General features: G+C 35.6%; 2 protein-coding genes and 1 non-coding gene across 8 annotated transcripts in view; 1 reads left to right on the plus strand and 2 right to left on the minus strand.

Moving 5' to 3' along the window:
* The window catches only part of STH (saitohin), a 283,897-nt gene extending 264,550 nt beyond the window's left edge, over positions 1-19,347 (plus strand). The window contains 1 exon segment of the mRNA XM_049860236.1: positions 19,338-19,347. The gene's annotated coding sequence lies outside the window, so the exon portion shown is untranslated.
* CDC27 (cell division cycle 27) overlaps positions 1-20,659 on the minus strand; it is a 70,292-nt gene that overhangs the window by 21,694 nt on the left and 27,939 nt on the right. For 3 of the 6 annotated variants that reach the window (XM_049861622.1, XM_049861620.1, XM_049861623.1), the window contains 8 exons: positions 19,895-20,009; positions 17,594-17,709; positions 12,501-12,600; positions 11,242-11,449; positions 10,861-11,033; positions 8,290-8,442; positions 7,477-7,685; positions 5,321-5,438 (listed from right to left, as the gene is read on the minus strand). In XM_049861622.1, the coding sequence (XP_049717579.1) occupies positions 5,321-5,438; positions 7,477-7,685; positions 8,290-8,442; positions 10,861-11,033; positions 11,242-11,449; positions 12,501-12,600; positions 17,594-17,709; positions 19,895-20,009 (1,192 nt within the window). Of the gene's footprint in view, positions 1-5,320; positions 5,439-7,476; positions 7,686-8,289; positions 8,443-10,860; positions 11,034-11,241; positions 11,450-12,500; positions 12,601-17,593; positions 17,728-19,894; positions 20,010-20,659 lie in introns of all 6 variants that reach the window. The other 3 variants (XM_049861619.1, XM_049861618.1, XM_049861621.1) reach the window with 3 other exon arrangements.
* On the minus strand, positions 3,153-3,256 carry LOC126063325 (U6 spliceosomal RNA). The gene has a single exon (XR_007514270.1). It is a non-coding gene; the product is annotated as a U6 spliceosomal RNA (small nuclear RNA).

Here is a 20,659-nt window from a genome sequence, read left to right on the forward strand (position 1 = left end):
GTGAGGTATGGGTCCTGTTTCATTTTTCTGCAGTTCTGCCAGCATCACCTATTAAAAAGGCTGTTTCTGTCCCACTGAATGAACTTTGACCCCTTGTGGAAAATCAATTGTCCATCGATAGCTGGGTTTAATTCTGAGTTCTTAATTCTATTCCACTGGTTCTTGTGTCTACTGCAGAACCAATACCAGGCTGTTTTGATTACAGTGGCTATATAGTAGTAAGTTTTGATATCAGGGAGTGTGAGACCTTCTGCTTTCTTCTTTTTCTTCAGTATTGCTTTGGCTATTCAGGGTTTCTTAGTTTTACCACTTCAGTAAAGAATGCTGTTGGGATTTGTATTGGAATTGCATTGTAACTGTAGATCACTTTAGGAAGAAGTGACATTTCCACTATATTAAGTCTTCTAATCCGTGAGCATAAGATGTCCTAGCATTTTTGTAGGTCTATTTTAGTCTCCTGTAGTATTTTATAATTTTCATTGTATAAGTCTTTTATGTCCCTGGTTAGGTTAATTCCTAGGTATTTTATTGATTTGGGGGGTATTGAAAATAGTAGTATTTTCCTGATTTCTTTCTTGGAGAAGTCTTTGTTAGTGAAGAAGAATCCAACTGATTTTTGTGTGTTGCTCTTGTACCCCACAACAGTGCTAAATTCTTCTATTAGTTCCAGCAGTTTTTTTGTGGAATCTTTAGGGTCTTCTATGCAAAGAGACAATGAAGAAGCTCAATATCATCAGTCAGAAAAAGGCTAGGTTATGACTATAGAAGAAAAAAAACCGACCATCAATTGCTTATATGCAAGTTTACGTTAAAGCTGAAGAAAATTAAAACAAGTCAATGAGACCCAAAATATGACCTTAAGTATATCCCACCTGAATTGGGAGACCATCTCAAGAACAGATTTGATGCACCGAATGTTAATGACCAAAGAGCAGATGAGTTGTGGGATGATATCATACATTAAGACAGCAAAAGGTCATTAAAAAGACAGAAAAAGAAATAAAAGACAAAAAGTGATGTCAGAAGAGACTCTGAAACTTGCTCTCAAATGAAGAGTATCTAAAGGGAATGGAAGAAATGATAAAGTAAAAGTGCTGAACAGAAGATTTCAAAGAGCGGCTCAAGCACACAAAGTAAAGTATTATAATGAAATGTGGAAGGACCTGGAGTCAGAAAACCAAAAGGGAAGCACATGCTCGACATTTCTCAAGCTTAAAGAACTGAAGAAAACATTCAAGTCTCGAGTTGAAATTTTGAAGGATTCTACGGGCAAAACAGAAACCCTGGTGGTGTAGTGGTTAAGAGCTACAGCTCCTAACCAGAAGGTCGGCAGTTTGAATCCAGCAGGCGTTCCCTGGAAACCCTGTGGGGCAGTTCTACTCTGTCCTTTGGGGTCGCTACGAGTCGGAATCGACTCAACGGCAGCGGGTTTGGTTTTTTTGGTACAGGCAAAATGGTGAACGATACAGGAAGCACCAAAAGATGGAAAGAATACACAGAATCACTGAAACAAAAAGAACTGGTCGATGTGCAACCATTTCAGGAGGTAACATATGATCAAGGACCAGTGGAACTGAAGGAAGAAGTCCAAGCTGCACTGAAGGCACTGGTGAAAAACAAAGCTCTAGGAATTGACAGAATGCCAACTGAGATGTTTCAACCAATGGATGCACTGCTGGAGGTGCTCACTCATCCATGCCAAGAAATCTGGAAGACAGCTATCTGGCCAACTTACTGGAAGAGACTGGTATTTGTGCCCATTCCACAGTAAGGTGACCCAACAGAATGCGAAAATTATCACACAATATCATTAATATCACATACAAATAAAATTTTGCTGAAGATGATTCAAAAATGGTTGCAGCAGTACATCAATAGGGAACTGCCAGAAAGTCAAGCCAGATATAGAAGAGGATGAGGAACGAGGGATATCACTGCTGATGTTCGATGGATCTTGGCTGAAAGCAAAAAGTGCCATAAAGATGTTTACCTGTGTTTTATGGACTAACCAAAGGCATTTGGTTATGTGGATCATAACAAATTATGGAAAACACTGGAAGAACGGGAATTCCAGAACACTTAATCGTGCTCACGTGGAACCTTTACATAGACCAAGAGGCAATCATTCGAACAGGACAAGAGGATACTGCATGGTTTAAAGTCAGGAAAGGTATGCATCAGGGTTGTATCCTTTCACCATACTTACTCAATCTGTATGCTGAATAAATAATCTGAGAAACTGGACTCTATGAAGAACGTGGCATAACAACCTGTGATGTGCAGATGACACACCGTGAGGGCTGAAAGTGAAGAGGACTTACTGATAAAGATCAAAGACTACAGCCTTCAGTATGCATTGTAACTCAACATAAAGAAAACAAAAACCCTCACAACTGGACCAATAAGCAACATCATAATAAACAGAGAAAAGATTGAAGTTGTCAAGGATCCCATTTTACTTGGATCCACAATCAACGCCCATGGAAGCACCAGTCAAGAAATCAAATGACATACTGCATTAGGCAAATCTGCTGCAAGAGACCTCTTTAAAGTGTTAACAAGCAAAGATGTCACTTTGAGGACTAAGGTGTGCCTGACCTAAGCTATGGTACTTTCAGTTGCCTCATATGCATGTGAAAGCTGGATGATTGAATAAGGAAGACCAAAGAATTGATGCCTTTGAACTATGGTGTTAGCGAATATTGAATACACTCTGGACTGCCAGAAGAATGAACAAATCTGTCTTGGAAGAAGTACAGCCAGAATGATCCTCAGAAGTGAGGATGGCGAAACTTTGTCTCAGGGATTTTGGACCTGTTATCAACAGGGACCAGTCCCTGGAGAAGAACATCATGCTTGGTAAAGTAGAGGGCCATCGAAAAAGAGGAAGACCCTCAGTGAGATGGACTAACACAGTGGTTGCAACAATGGGCTCACATACAGCAATACTGTGAGGATGGTGAAGGACCAGGCAGTGTTTTGTTCAGTTGTACACAGGGTTGCTATGATGGCACCTAACAATTACTTAGTTTCCATGTATTTCTTTATTTTTTTCTGTTGTTGATTTCTAGGATCAAATAAATTTATACACATATTGTTTTGTGATATTGGTTGCAATCTACACAATGTGACAGCATGGGTTCCCCGTGTCCATAAAAATGGAGCGCTTCACGAATTTGTGTGTCATCTTTGCACAGGGTCCATGCTAATCTCTGTATCATTCCAATTTTAGTATACGTGCTGCCGAAGCAATCACAGATTTCAATCTTTTTAAATTTGTTGAGACTTGTTCTGTGTCCTAGTATACGGTCTATTCTGGAAAATGATCCATGTGTGCTGGAGAAGAATGTGCATTGTTCCAATGCTGGGTGGAGTGTTCTATACATGTCTGCTAGGTCCAACTGGCTTATGGTTTTATTAAAGTTCTCAATGTCCTTAAGTGATCTTCTTTTTAGATGTTCCATCATTTGAAGTGGTGTGTTGTAACCCCCTACTATTATCATAGAGTTATATATTTCTCCTTTCATATCAGTATTTGTTTTATGTATTTTGGTGCACTGCTGTTGGGTGCATATATATTTATAATTATTATGTCTTATTGCTGGATTGACCCTTTGATTTAAAGTCTATTTTATCTGATATCAATATGGCCACCCCTGCTTTTTTTGTTTACTGGTTGTGTGGAATTATTTTTTCTCCATTCTTTTATTTTCAGTCTGTTTGTGTCCTTATGTTTAAGGTATGTTTTCTGTAGACAGCAAAAGGATGGATCATGTTTTTTTATCCATTCTGCCACTCTTGGCCTTTTGCATGGGGGTGTTTAGACCATTTACATTTAAGGTCACTGCTGAAAATGAAGTGTCTACCTCATGCATTTGTTTTTTGAGTGGTTCATATCTTGTTTTTCATTTTGATTTTTCTGTTGTTTTTTGTATTTGGCTGCTTTTTTGTGATGAGCCTTTTTGCCAACTTCCTTCTTCTGAATGTTTCTTCTGGTGATTTCTTAGTGGTTACCACATATGTTACATTATATAACCTACAATTTATGCAATGGTCTTTGCAGAAGGTTATTACTACATGTGGCCAAATATTCATCTAAAGGACGGAGACCCTAAAAACTAGTTCCCTAAAAGACAAAAGCATATTCTCTTATCTAAAACTTCTTCAAATAAGCTACTCAGAATTCTAAAACAATCTGTTCAACAATAACCTTAAAAAATAGGAAACTTCAATAAAGGTGTCAAGAGATACTCAAGTTCGATCTGCTTATCTTAAACTGATGGCAAAACAAAATAAACTTAAGTCTATACTGTTTCCATAGTATGTAATATACAAGAATTCACCACGTCAATTTTTAAGGAAATTATCATGGCCGATTTCATCATAGTCAATAAAGAACTAGAATTCTTTCTCCTAAATAGTTTCAAACTAACAATTTCCTCATACTGTATGCCCATCCCACAAAAGCCAAATATGACGTGTGTGTGTGTATGCATGTGTGCATGCACGTGAAAAAGGTAGAGAAAAGAAGGAAGAGAGAACAAGAATGAGAACTTAATATACCATACTTACAGAGAAACTAATAAATGAGATTTTTAAAAGCAAAGATACCTTTCCTCCTATCAAAGTATAATTTATCGTTAGATATATTTTAAAGGGGTAAACATAAAATGGTGATCCATATTGCCTTACAAGAATTTTAATTTGTTCTGATATACCTGTATCACTCACATATAAACACAAGGAATCATTTACTTTGAAATAGTAATTACTTAATTTTGGAGTGAAATATTAACATATGGAAAAGTATTTTAAAAAATATGAAGCATCTCACTTGAGTCTCATAACAACCCTATGAAATAGGCAACGCAGGTATTGCTGACGTTAATAAAATAGAGGCTCAGAAAAATTAAGTGACTTGTTCAAGGGTGAGGACACTCCAGAGATCTTTCCTTATGCCAAGTAAAAAGGTGATGATTTGGCCATAAAAGACCTCAGGATACTGTTTCAAGAACAACAACAAGCTCCAATTTTCATTATAGCAATTAAGTCAATAACAAACACATCTCAAAATGGAGATTAATAAAACAGTAATGTTCAGAAAAGGACATCATGTTTGGTAAAGTAAAAGGTCAGGGAAAAGGAAGGAAACTTTCACTGAGATGGACTGATACAACAGCCACAACGGTAGACTCAAACACACCAATGATCATGAAGACAGCCCAGGACGAGGCAACATTTCATTCTGTCAAACATAAGTTTGCCATGAGTCAGAGCTGACTCGAGGACAACTAACAACAATGTTTGGAAAGCTACTTACTACTCCAATGTGGCAAAGCAAAACTGAACTTTGAGGGTTGATATCAAGTGCTTTCTGGAAATGCATTTCTGCAAGGCTGAATTTTTCTTGCTTGTAATAAATCATTCCCAAACCATACCTGAAAGTATAAAAAGTATAGTTTTAGGGACTTGAACTTCTGATTGTTAATTTAGTTTAGCTAATAATAGGATGCTGCTAACCAAAAGGTTGGCAGTTCGAATCCACCAGCCACTCTTTGGAAAACCTATGGAGCAGTTCTACTCTGTTCTAGGGTCACTATGAGTTGGAACTGAATCAGGGGTAATAGGTTTGGTTTATTTATTTATTTTTAGAAGGGAGGCAAAAAGCATCAGTCATGACTAAAAAAAGCAAAATCTTAATCAAAATGTAGTTTTTCCATTCTTTGCTCAAATGTGTATATATTTTATATCCTTATAGTACACACAGTATCATATTTGGCGTCCCTTCCGCCTCATTTACTGTATCAAATACACACTCCTATATCTATAGACTTCAAAATTATAATTTGTAAAGGCTATGTAATAGTGTATCAAAATAACATACAGGAATTTCTCCCAAATTTTCAAAACATCAAATGAACACAGTATGACTGATCTACACTAAGGATATCTCTCTTGGCCATACGGCTACATGATAACTGAACACCACAGGCATAAGAAAAAAGGCACAACATGTCTGTTTTATTTGAGAGTGGCTTTGTTTATCATTATAATGGTGCTATATGTGAGGAAAACATAAAAAGCTTTATGCTAATGATGGTGAAGGTAGAGATAACAAAAGAAGGAGTATTTACTCTGCAATTGGAATAATAAATTTGCTCAGTGTTTAGTTAGATACTTAGAGAGGCCTAAATATTTCATTATTTAAATTCCTCCTAGTAAAAGCTTGCCAGTCTGAATTTTCCTACATTTTAAATGATACTGTTATAACAATTTTTGACTATGGCAAAGTGTCTTAAGAATGCAGCTACAGCAATATCCCAAAACCCTAAACAGAACATATACTAAAACCCAAAAACCAAACCCACTGCCTTCAAGTTGATTCTGGCTCATAGCGACCTGATAGGACAGAGTAGAACTGCCCTATGGGGTCTCCAAGGAGCGGCTGGTGGATTCGAACTGCCAACCTTTTGGTTAGCAGCCGAGCTCTTAACCACTGTGCCACCAGGGCTATGTACCACACATTTAAAAACCAATACAGATCCTGCTAAGAACTAAGCTCTTAAAGTATTAGAAAACTTCTGTATATGAAGAAAAGGCAGTATCAAAAAGTTTGAGTGTCTCCCATGTCAGCAAAATTTAGCAGTTATCAGGCTATCTTTCAGGCAATACAACTACTTAGAAATTAATCCATTAAAAAAATACATAAAAATCCAAAAATATATATTAGTTATCTAATGTTTTTGATTTAGCGACAAATAGAATGATAAAACTCAATTATAATAATTAAATCCAAAAGAAACTCTAACATACAGACTACTACAGAGTTATAAATTCAGAATTGCTCTTCTCCTTAATCTTTAAACTATTAAGTTAGTCAAGGAAAATACAATAAAATGTAAATATAGTATTGAGGCAGAAATAGGAACAAATTTTTTCATGTCTTCTTTGATAACAATATAAGCCAGATAGTAAACTTTCTATTTGACTACTTGTGCACAAGCAGAAAAAGTAAAATAGAGACACGACTTAATAAACTAGAATGCTGAATTGAAATAGATGTTCATGATTATATGTCAAAGAGCAAAAACTAGGGGATATTTTTTAACGTTTGTTCTCCATTATCCTAGGTGAATTACACTATTCTTCCTCCCCATGTTCCCAAACATTTTCTATCTTAACCATTATTTCAGTTTTAAAAGAAAAAGTTAACAAATCAAGTAACAAAACTATCTGCAAAAGCCTGGCAGAGAAATGGCTGAAACTGTTCACTGTAAGGATCTGATATTCTAATAATCATTAAGAGTTGGTTAAAGGTACAAATTTCACATAAAAACATTATAGTTAGAAGTTACCAACCAATACCATCCTCAAGTATTAGTAACCAAATTTATGAGAACAGAGATCTAACAAGCAACACTACCATGTATCAGCCTCATCAATAAGATTTTGTCTTTGCACTTTATTAGCACTTACCATGCATTATAATGTCTAGGATTGACTCTGATAGCATTTCGAAAACAAGCTAATGCTTTGTCTAGTTCTTCAGTTAACACAAACTCATGACCTAACAGAGTATAGGCATAAGCATAATTTGGATCAACCTGGATAGCTCTCTGGAAGAATTTAATTGCAATATCATGTTCCCGTTGCAAACTGAAACAGTTCCCTGCAGCACACCAGGCCTTAAAAAAAAAAAAAAAGGAAGCAAAAAACAAACACAATTAAAATTTAATTTTATTTTTTCTAAAAACAAAACCAAATCTAACACTGAAATCAAGCCTCAGACTCCACTTAGACTATATAGGTAAAAACTGAAGTGTTTTTATAGATGCATTTAATTTTAAGCTTAAATATATGTTATGAAAAGTGATATCACTCAACATTCTTGCTATGCACTGCAATGTAGTTCCTACAGGAGTGGCCCATATAAACCAATTAACTGTGCCCGTGGCTTAAAATGACAATTGAAATGACTGATTCAAAATTAGCACTTCTTTCAATCTATACGACTCTTTAACGAAATCTCAACATGGTGACGATAGCAATTTTAATGGTCACATCCTGAATAATTCTGAACAAAATATATGCTTTGTGGTTTGTCTATTTGTTAATTTCCACCACATATTTCAGAACTTTCTCTTCTTCTCTGGGTCCCTGCCTAGATGGACGAGAGTACAAAAACAAGTGTGAGTGATACCAAATGGTGTTTTAATTATTTGGTTGACTTCCATTTGTAAACGGTGATCAAAAGGTAACTATGTAAGCAAAGTGTTTCAGTCAACCTACCTCTGGTGAATTTTTATCCATGTCTGTTAAATCTTTTGAAAGAACTGAAAGAGCGACATCTTTTTGAAGATGCCAAAGTGTTGTAGAGTAGATCTCCATGCCTTCAACTCTATAATTCTCAATCCTTCTAACCTCTGAGAATATTCTTTCAGCCTGAAACAGAAAAACTAGTAAGGGGAAAACAAGCTGATACAGCTTACATATATACAGGTGAGGGCACTGGGCACTGGCTTCACAGGACCTAAATGTTGCCTTGTATTATGGTTTTTACGTGGAGATGTAAGAAATAACACAAGGTCAAATTGAGCAACCTGGCCTTGTGTTGCTACTTACAAAAGTCAAGAACATGAACTCTGGGGAAAAAAAAATGTTTCCACCAAAAAGACAGATAAGAAGTCTATACAAAGTTACCATTTAAAAAGGACATGCCAGTATTTTATTCTACAAAAATACAGGTTTAAGTTTTAATAATGGCTTTACAGAGTATCTCACAGGAAAGGTGATGGAAGGATGACTTCTGTTAACACAAAATCTATTTTTCCACTGACTTTTATTAAGGGATTAAGTTGTAAACTCTAGGGGAACAAACAGGTTAAAATGGTTTATGCAATATCTAGGATTAGCTTGACAATTTGTAACTTTCTTGAAATCTCTTAAAAGTTATAAAGTTTTTCAAATAGGCATTTAAGCCATTATTGGTTACAAGATGGCAAAGCTAGCCACCAGCCAAATACAGATACCTTTTCTTTAAATGGAGCCCTGGTGGCACAGTGGTTAAGAGCTCAGCTGCTAGCTAAAAGGTCAGCAGTTTGAATCCACCAGCCATTCCTTGGAAACCCTACGGGGCAGTTCTACTCTGTCCTATAGGGTCGCTATGAGTCGGAATCGACTCGGCTGCAATGGGCTTGGTTTGGTTTTTGGGTGTCTTTAAATATTTGGGTCACTGTTCTCTAACTGGGGTAAAAAACAAAATTCATGTATTTTTGAAGTATCTGTGAAACAATACAGGAGCCCTGGTGGCACGGTGGTTACAGTGCTTGGCTGCTTACCAAAAGACCAGCAGTTTGAATCCATTACCCACTCCGCAGGACAAAGATGTGGCAGTCTGTTTTTGTAAAGATTTACAGTCTTAGAAACCCTATGGGGCAATTCTACTCTATCCTATAGGGTTGCCAGGAGTCGGAAACGACTCGACAGCAGTGAGTGGGTAAGACAACAAACTAGAAATAATTTTGAAAAAGGTTTGTCAAAGAAAGGTTTTGCCTGTCTGTGTATTGGCAAAAGGCCATAATCTAAACATGGATTAGGTCTCTAGGTGGCACTTGGCTAGTAACTGAATGGTTGGAGGGCTAAGTCCACCAAGAAGCACCATGGAAGAAGAGCCTGGTGATTTACTTCCATAAATTTACAGCCATTTAAAACCCTATCCACAATTCTACTCTGAAACACGTAGGGTGGCCATGGGTCAGAACACACTTGATGACAACAGGTTTGGTTTTGAGCAATGAATATGACTTTCTGACTACAAGCCTCTTTTCTTTACTAAGCAAAATTACATGAACAGGTAAAGTCTGCATTTATTCTCTGCCTAGAAGAACATTTCCCCTCTATACCTTTGCATGGCTCATGAAGGGAGGAGGAACTTTTCTTCTCTGAGCACCACACTATAAAACAGCACCACACTTCGCTGTCCTCCAATCGCCTTACCAGGCTTTCTTTTTTCAGATGATTTATAGCTACTTGTCCCTATACATTTATTGGCTTACAATCTGTTTCTTTTACTAGAATGTAAGCTCCACGAAAGCAAGAAATTCTGTCTAGCTATATTGCAGAGCCTAGAAAAGAGTCTGGCACATGGTAAGTACTTAAATACATGCTGAACAACTGAAAATAAATACAGCAGAAAGTAACCTTATTACCAACTGTAAATAATCCACATCAGAGAAATTTTAGTAATATATAGGTTTATTAGAAGAGTGTTTTATTTTAGGTTTAGAAGGCAGAAGAGAAAATGTTTTGGTAATGAGAACTGGGGAGGTTATTAAATATGAAATTAGGCTTTTCTTTGGCTCTAGGTTAAATCATCCTCTCCTTTTCTGTCACAAACAAAAGACTTAAGCAACAAATGTAATTAAAATTAAAAGGATAAAAACCTGTGATAAGGATATTATGCCCTCAATTAAATACAACTTTCTTCACGGCATTCTTTAAGTTTTTAAAACATAATGCCAAAAATTCACCCTAGTAGAAAACTCCATATATGTTGTAGAAAGAATTTACAATACAATTTCATAAATACGTATTTCAGCTCCAACTAAATAAGGTACAAGTGTTCCACATAAGAATGTATTAATAACCCAGTTTTCTACAAATCTATCTCAAGTATTCTTATAGAATTTAAATTACTCATTCTTCAACACAAGAAATAACTATATTTATAAATTACAAATTTTGAAAAAAAAAGCATAAAGATGTTACAAAATAAACATTACCCTTTTAGATCTAACCTTCTCAAGCATGCAAATTTTAATTATCTCTAGAAAGGCATATATAACTGTTTTCTATACTTACTTGCATGTACTCTGAAAGTTCAAAATAGGCCCTTCCAATTTGGCACAGTACCCAACCCGTATTGTAGTGGTGAGAAGGTAGGTGGCTCAGTATATTTATAGCATCTTTGCAGTTGTACGAACACAAAGCTAGATAACCTTTCCCCATTTCACGAAGAAGGCTCATCAAACCTTCTAGGAGAAAACAATATAGTAAACAAAGGAGAAAAACACAACAAACCAGTCTGATTTTCTAGAAAGGCTAATTATCAAAAACTCATTAAAAATTTCAACATATATGTAGAAAACACTAAAGGCACTGTAATGAACATAAAAAAGTTTACTTAAAATAAGTGAGTAATAAAATAAAATACAAAGAAGATATTAAGCAGTCCGAACAGACCTGCTGCTGCTTTCTGTAGAGTAAAAGCCTGGATCTGCGGTGTGATTGTGGGCATTTTCCCTTCTGAAATGATGGAAGAGTCCAGTTTTGTAATTTCCAGGCTATCATTTATGTTAGGCTGAGTTATTCCTCCTTTATTAGTTTTACTTTTTGTTTTTCTGTTTGGGATTTTAGGTGGAAACTTCATTTTTAATTTTTTACTATTCTCCTGTAAAAAGGGGAGGAAATCCCACACTTGTTACACTCATGTATTTTAGATTTCTCCTCTACCCTTTCTCAAGTATTATACATAAGCATGCAATCTTAATTTAAATATTTTCAGAAGAAATTTTTTAAAACAAAGGTTTTCAAAGGAATTTAATTTAAATGCAACAACTCTGACAATAAACTTCATTAACTGACTAGCTAGTGATTAAGGTAAGAGTCAACATTAAGTATTGCTCTTTTCTGAAAGTATATCATACTTTCATTTATTACTGAAAAATAAGAAAATAAGTAGATGTAATACTACCTAAGTGTCTCATGGGCATTGAAACTGGGAAGTCAAAATTGTTGATCTGTACAGTCAAAGTTAAAGACCACTTACAATATTTGTTAATGGACCAAGAAAATTTACAAAGGGATAAGGAGTCCCTCCAATTTGTAAGAACTTTTTATTTTGAAATAATTTTAGATCCACAAGAAGTTACAAAATTAATACAGAGAATTCCCATTTACCTTTCACCCAACTTTTCTCCATCTGACGTAACTATACTGCATCATAAAATCCAGGAAACTGGCATTGGTACAATACAGTGAACTAAACTACGGACCTTAACTGGATTTCATCAGTTTTCACATGCATTCTTTTCTGGTTCTTTGGTATATACTTCTGTGAAATTTTAACACACACATGGATTTGTGTAATCAACCACTACAACTAGGACACAGGACTACTCCATCACCTCAAAGAAATTCCCTGGCTTTCCTTTAGTAGCCATACACCCACAATCTTAACTCCTGGTACCCAGTAATCTGTTCTCCAGCACTATAAATTTGTCATTTCAGGATTATTACATAGTAATATTTATCAATGGGCTAAAAATTTTTATAAAATGTATAAGGCCATCCAAGTTAAAAGAATTTTTTTAAATTCTAAATTTAAGAAAATTTATTAGGATAAACTTAAGGGAAGTTGTTTACCAGGAACAGAGTTATTGATGAACAGAAATTTTGGACGGGGGATGTGTTAAGTTGACTTACAGACAACTTTAAATTACCTTGGTTGTGGAGCTGTCACTAGTAAAAAGTCGTGAACTTCTTCGAGGCAGTGCGTTTGGGGGAGATGTGATAGTGGGGCTCAATACCTGAGGTGTTGTACTAAAAAAAATTATAAAAGAAGACATTTATTTTTCACTCTGTTTATGATCGTTAATTTTGTTTCAATTCAATTTTTCAAAAAATATTCATTTACCATGTTTGTACTCTAAAGTTGATGAGTTTGGTTGGTCTTTTTCTTTTCCCCCTATGAAAACTCATAATTTAAAAACTATTCATGTTACCATAAAGTGGTAAAGGTTATAAAGCAGATCCCCATTCTGTTTGAAACCACTAATTCAAATTTAGAACAATCTAAATAAAAATTCTGGGCCAATAAATGGTAAACACATCTATAAGCCAATTATATCTAGCCCTCATTTGCAACTATTGCAAGTTAGGGAAAAAGGAAAAGACAGCCGGCCATAGAAATTCTAAATGTGGGATTACATCAACAAATGCATACCACTAGAACAACTAATACTTGAGAAATTACTTCCCTGTAGATTCAAACAGCTCCATCAAAGTTTATTCTGTTTAGAGCAAAAGGATTCTGACCATCACTTGGACATATTTTTTACTTTAAAGGCAAACCCTAAGATAAAAAAATTTCATTCTTAGAAAACAACCAAACTTAAAACCTGAGATCATCTAATTGAGAGTGTTAAGTCTATGGACTAAACTGCCTACAGTATGGGAAATCCTGCTAGTTACCTGAGTCTGGGGCAAAGAAGTATCTAAAAATAAAAAAGAGATGCTGACCAGTGAGTAAAGAATGCCTAGGGCTGTCCTTAATCTTTCAAAAGACAGAGCCCCAAAGCAGGAATTTCTACATGTGAGGTCATTTGGCTCAACCAATTCATTTTTAAAAGTACAATATCCTTTATTGGGAAGGAAGAACTATGTATGTGTCATTTACATTACAAACATGAATTATATTTTGTTCATATCCGTTACCGCTGAGTCGATTCTGACTCGTAGCAACCCTATACGACAGAGTAGAACTTGCCCCATAGGGTTTCCAAGGCAGTAATCTTTATGGAAGCAGACTGCCACATCTTTCTTCCATGGAGCGTCTGGCGGGTTTGCACCGCCGACTTTTCAGTTAGCGACCAAGCGCTTAACCACTGTGCCACCAGGGCTCCTCATTTTGTTAGTAAGATTGCCTGATCATAGAAAAGTCTTTTGCCTGAGAGGTGAGAGAGAATAATTTCACAGCACAGGGCAGCCTGAGAATGTTGCTGAGATTGCTTTAAACAGACAGAAGGCTGAATGAGGACAGCATAAATCTTGTGGGGTAAAAGTAAAACCAGTAAAAAGAGGTGTTCTGTGGCTGGGAAGGTGGAGAAGACAAACTCGTCATATGAAATAATTTTGGTTAGTGTTCTACTAGCTCCAAAGGCTGACATGACACAAGGACAAAATGCCCCAAATCTGACAGGCACCACAAAAATGAAGCAGGATGTTGAGTGATTTTGAAGTACTGGTCACATTACATGAAATATTTACATACTAATAATTATAGCTTGCATCTGTTTAACTAGGAGTTTGGCAGTGAAAAGAGTGTGCTGTGGAATCAGACTGCCTAGGTTTGAAATCAGGTTCCACCGCTTACAAGCTATGTGAATACGTGTCAGTTGTTTTAAACTTCTTTTTTGTAAAGTTTGTATAACTAGCATCATTGTTTTATGGTTTTCTCATATACTATAAAGTATTCTGACAGTTATTAAAAAATTATGGAAATATATAAAAATCATTTTTAGAGGAAAATTTACATGGAGAAAATGCTACACAAACTTCCTTGGGTCATTTAGTTAGCTAAGAGTGCTATACCATTTAAGGAAAAAAAAAAAAAAAACTTTCTAAATACAAAGAACAGACTTCTGCGGCCAGTCATGATTTTATAATATGGATCGGATTTATTCTCCCCTATTAAACAACTACAACACCTAACAAAGTATACGAAACGGTGGTTTTCAGACACTGGACAACAGGTCTGAAAACATGTCTGAGGAGATTTTCAAGGCTGCAGGGGAGGGGGCCACAAATAGAGCCCAGTGGTCTCCCTGCATTGAGAAGAAAATGTTGAGAATTAGAAGAGGCCAAGGGAGCTAGAATTTGCAGGACAGAGTAGTGGAGAAGAGAAAGCTACAGAGAGGAGCTCCAAAGATCTGAAAGGGGATTTCCCTTGAGTCTTTACCTGAAAATATAAGTACAGTAGTGTGAGTAAATACCAGAAGCTGGGGGAAAATACCACTGGAAAGGAGCAGGCAGAACAATTCTTGGATTCAACCCCAGGCTGGGAATAGTTCACATTTCTAATAGCCAGAGCGGAGAAACTGCATAATAAACGGGCCATTGGGTAAAGTACTCGTATTGTTTCAATAGTGGGGCAACATTAATCCAGACTATAAAGGCTGCTCCTTCCCATCCAACAAAGTTTAAAAAAGCAAGACTTAAAAGGATCAAACTGCTTCTAAGCAACTTAACTGCATCCCAGAACAAAATTTGAAAACACTTAAAGGGGGAAAAAAAAAAAATCTAGTACTTAACAACATAAAATTTATTGGCATCCAATAAAAAAAAAAGCCAGGCATGCAAAGTAGCAGGAAAATAGGATCTATAATAAAGAGAAAAATCAATCAATAAAAACTGACCCACATATGACACAGGAAGAGAATCAGTAGATTAAGAACATTAAAAGAGCTATTATAAATACGTTCCATATGGTCGAAAAGGTAGAAGAAAGCATGGGCATGTTAAGGAGAGGCCCAAATCAAGCATCTAGAGAGAAAAAATTCAATGTCTGAGATGAAAAATATAATGGATGGGATTAACAGAAGATGAGACATTACAGAAGAAAAGATTAAATAACTTCAATGCATAGCAATAAACACTGTCCAAAATGAAACACAGAGAGGAAAAAGTCCAAAAAAGAAAAAAAAAAAAAGCAGAGTGTGTGAATTTGGAAGCTAAAGGGACAACTTCAAGTGATCTAATAGATATGTACTTGGAGTCTCAGAAGAAGTGAGAAGACATGGACAGAAAAAATATATGAAGAAATAATAGCCAAAAATTAGTCAAATTAGACTAAAAACTATAAGCTTGCTGATCCAAGAAGCTAGATGAACCCCAAGGACAAGAACCATGAAGAAAACTACACTAGGGTATATCATAATCAAATTGCTTAAAACTAGTGATAGAGAAAAAAAATCCTAAAACAGCTAGAGGAAAGAGACACATTACTGTACAAAGGAGCAACAATGAGAATGACATCGGACTTCTTGTCTGAGATAATGAAAACCAGAAGACAGTAAAGCAACATCTTTGAAGAAAAAAACTGTCAACTAGAATTCTATACCCAGTAAAAATACTTTTAAAAGCAAAGATGAAATAAAGACTTTTTTTTGACATACAAAAGCTGAAAGAATTTATTACCACCAGACATGGACAAGAAAAAATATTAAAGAAGTCCTTTAGGTTAAAGGAAAATGATACCAGATAAAAATCTGGATCTAAAGAAAGAAAGAAAGAACACCAGAAATAATAAATGCAAAATAGACTTCTTTGTCTTATTTAAAAAAATTTCTATAAAAGATAAAAGACTGTTTAAAGCAGAAATGAAAACTACTGTGGGATTTATAACATATGTAGAAATAAAATATATGACAATTGCATAAAGACAGTGGAGGAACATGAAAGTATACTGTTGTAAGGTTTTATACTATATGTGAAGCAGTATAATATTACTTGAAGGTAGATTCTGATGAGTTAGATGTACACTATAAACCAAAAACAACCACTAAAAGTACAAAATGAAAAGTAATTGCTAATAAGCCAATAAACCAAAAAAATAAAAAGCCAAGCCTGTTGCCATGAAGTTGATTCTGACTCATGGCGACCCTACAAGGCAGAGTAAAACTGCCCCATAGGGTTTCCAAGGAGCAGCTGGTGGACTTCAACTGCCGACCTTTTGGTTAGTAGCCGAGCTCTTAACCACTGTGCCACCAGGGCTCCAATAAGGCAATAAAGGAGATACAATGGAATCATCAATACAAGTGACATAAAGTTATTAATAGTTGATGCTTATTACAGTTACATTCATAGACTTATCTTTACATATTCTTTAGGACTAGCATATGTTGTTGTTGTTAGGTGCTATCCAGTCGATTTCAACTCATGGCTACCCATGAGACAGAGTAGAACTGCCCAAGAACGGCCCCACAGGGTTTTCTAGGTTGTAATCTTTATGAGAGCAGATCACCAGGTCTTTTTCCCACAGAGCCACTTGCATATACTCAGCCTATATAATGTTGCTTTGAAGGAATTCTCAGGATCCTTCTCATAACAGAGCCTCAGGCAGTTACTGTTACCTGTCTGCAAGCTGGTACTGAAGATGAGATGATTTACCACCCCAGCCTTACAGAACTATTGAGGCCTATTATATATATATTTAATATAGTCCAGGTATATATTTGTATCTGTTTTAATGTTTATGATATATGTTCAGTATTTTAGAAGAAGACAGAGTTGCATCTTTTGTAATATTAGTTATAATTTATTTTTGAGTCCTTGAATAGGGGGAAAAAACCCTATTTAACACCCTTTCTGTATAGAAATAAATTATTTATTTGAAGATCTGGTTTATTTTATGATCTGGTTATAGACATGCACATGGGGGAAGAAGAAGGGGAGAATGAAAACTATCTGTACTTGACATACAGAGAAGGTTATGTGCATATGAAGAAAAATATTTTGGAGGAGTGTTTAGAATATTTATTTTAGATTCATGATACAGAGTAAAAAAAATACTTCAGCTAAGTCTTTTCTTGATTTACATTATAATATTCAACTAAAACTTGTACTAGTCTTTTCAGTAAGTTAGGAATTTCAAAATTTATATATTCATAATTTATAACAGTTATTCTACTATTCCTGGGGGACAGGGGTAAAATCCTGCCTAAACTGAAGAAGTAAGAAGAATCAAGTTTTACTGCAAGAAAAGAAGGGAAAATGCTAGTTGAACAATGTCAAATAATGACAGCATAATAAATACCTTGTTTGTGGGCCAGAACTTTGTGTTTGTGCAACAAGAATTGGAGTTACCTCTCGACTATTTCCACTCTGTGAGAATACAGACTTTGTTCCGGTTTGGCCGATTCTGGCAACAGACTGTAAAACACGAAAAATCTAAGGTTTGTGAATTATAAACTGCAATGTAAATGATAAAAGACACCACAACTAGCCTATCTGCATTCTTCCAATGAAAGATTTCATAATATATACGATCATCTTAAAACTACTGAATTATTCAATAAATCATTATTTATCTAATATGAACATCAGCCTATATCTTCATTTTAACCTCAGAGTATTTTTATTTCTGTGTTATCCTTTCAATTGTCCCTTTAGTTTCAAAGGAAAGGCCCCAAGTTCCGAGAAGATACTCTTTTTATCTTATTGTGCTCATCCTCCATTTATCATGTATCTTCTGTATTTGGGGCTAGGTGCTGGGCACTAGAAATAAAAAGAGTTTTAAGACAACCACTATTATCAAGATTATGATAAAACTTATCATACTTAAAAAACAACAGTAAGATTTTATTCTACTTCTCTGGCACTTAGTAAAAACAGCTTTATAGGAGTTTAGAGGAGAAGATAAAAATATCCAATTACTTCCCAAATTCTTAGGATATTGCTCTTAGACTTACTATTCTTTTTTGGTATTTCCAATCGTTCAAAAATACCTCCCTTGGAGAAAAAAGCAAATCTTTGCTTGCCCCTTCTGTTTCCTCTGATTTATCACCTTATTTCTATTTGTTTTCATCATCTAGCTTCTTTAAAAAGTGATCTATGACTACTGTGTCAGTAGTTTTTTTTAAACACCAGATAATTTTGAAATTTACTGCCACTCTCTCACTACAAAATCACTAATAATCATGTTCTCACCAGATCTGAAAGCCTTATTTTGACCTTTCCTGCATTCCATGTCATTGATCATCTCTTCCTTTTTGAAACTTCATATAACTTCCTTGGGTAAGAAGGGATCAGGGGCAGGAGAGGATGAGGCAGTAAATGACTTTTATTATTTGGGCAATGAAGCTAACTCTTGTCTGTTCCACTTCCTAACTTGTCCGTTCTACTGCCTAACTTGCCCTTGGTAGACATGGCTCTCCTGGTTTTGGCCCATCTCACCTGGCATGCTAATAACTACCATCCTATCATACCATTTTCATGGCTGTAATAAACTGATTTCCACAATTACATTTCACTCTTGTAACAATACAAGAGCAGGTAGTTCCTAACTTCTAAAAATCAGGTTTTAAACAATTCATATATAAACTACTTTGCAATCCCTTGTCACTAGTCTTAGAGTTCCTATTATCACTTACTAAGGAGCTATTATTGGGGAAACCCTGGTGGCGTAGTGGTTAAGTGCTACAGCTGCTAACCAAAGATTGGCAGTTCGAATCCACCAGACACTTCTTGGAAACTCTACATGGCAGTTCTACTCTGTCCTATAGGGGTGCTATGAGTTGGAATCAACTCAACGGCAATGGGTTTGGTTTTTCTGGGTAAGGAACTACTATAGCAAAAATTTTTTGGAGATTCTGAGGTTCAGGAATGGAAGAGATGTCAAAAAAAAAAAAAACAAATAGTACATCTCTAGGAGAGTAAAGGAGCTCTGTCAATCATTCACATATTAGTATGACTTATTTAGCTTCCATTTCTTGAACATTTATTAGGTTCCAGGCATGGCAATAGGCATGTTACATAAACTAATTTAATTCTCTCAAAAGATATACTGACACAGATACACTTTAAACAAATGGCACTTTGGCCTCTACTGCCACAGACCTATATAAAGGAACATTATAAAATCTTAATTAAAAGAAATTAAAAGTAAAAATCTGAATATGTTTATTTAGCTATATGCCTAAATAAACCAGACTTTTGAGTTACAATCTTACTTGAACAAAAGAGCAACCAGCTCTGTGTAACCTACGATACCCAGGAGGCTATGATGATGACATACATTCTAAGGTACAAGCATTTATAAAAAGTTAGTTTCACTGGAATGACCTTTTGTGGTAGTTGCTAGCGCCGTCGAGTTGATTCTGATTCATGGGGACCCCATGCGTGCAGAGTAGAACTGCTCCACAGGGTTTTCAAAGCAGATCGCCAGGCCTGTCTTTCGAGGCACCTCTGGGTGGGTTCAAACCGTCAACTTCTCAGCTAGTAGTTGAGCACTTAACTGTTTGTACCACCCAGGGACTCCTGAAATGACCTTTAATAGATTGGAATTTTAAATGAGTTTCTTTTACCAATACTAAGCTACATTTTAAATGGAAAGTACCTTTTTTGAAGGGGCTCCGGTAGATGGCACATCAATTACAGAAGTTGTATTAGTGTAGTTTTGTAAATAGGATCCATCTCCAGGACTTGGGGTTTCTAATGGCAAAATCCCAAAACTGAGAAGAGGTTGAAATCAAGGTGTCAAAAAGTCATCAAGGCATATATAAAGCAGCAGTATACTTAAATTAGAAGGTCTAAAAGGAAGAGAATGGCAAATCAGTCTTGGGGGCAGTGAAGATCTGAGGGGCAGATTAAAAGTAAGCTGTGAATGTAGACTATTCCACCCACCATAACGAAGATTTTAAAAAAGAAATCAAACAAAGAACTAAATTGAGCAGCAACTAATGATCTCAGAAGCCTTATTAGAAATGAAGAAGAGTGGCTTTATCAAAGCTAAGATCCAAATGATAAAAGTACTTCAAAATTTTGGAATTTAGACACGATTACAGCAGGAAATGTCTCTAGAGAAGGTTGAATGTCTCTATTCATATTTCCTATTGATAGATGTAAATCCTTCCTCAATATTTTGGAAAGCAACACCTTAACAATAACTACTGCTGATTTCATCATGAGCATACCAGTGTCTCAAAGGGGTCACAGCCACCCACTGCTGCAGAGCCATAAGGACAATATTTTTTAATATACACACTAGCTGAAAAATGTGTGTTTAAGAGTTTTAAGAATTTCTGCAACATTTAATATTATCTTTATCACATGTAGTATACTTCTTTTCATTTTCTGAAAGGAGAATAGTTCCATGATTGAT

The sequence above is a fragment of the Elephas maximus genome, chromosome 19 (assembly GCF_024166365.1).
Source record: "Elephas maximus indicus isolate mEleMax1 chromosome 19, mEleMax1 primary haplotype, whole genome shotgun sequence".
In the NCBI taxonomy this organism is placed as follows: domain Eukaryota; kingdom Metazoa; phylum Chordata; class Mammalia; order Proboscidea; family Elephantidae; genus Elephas; species Elephas maximus.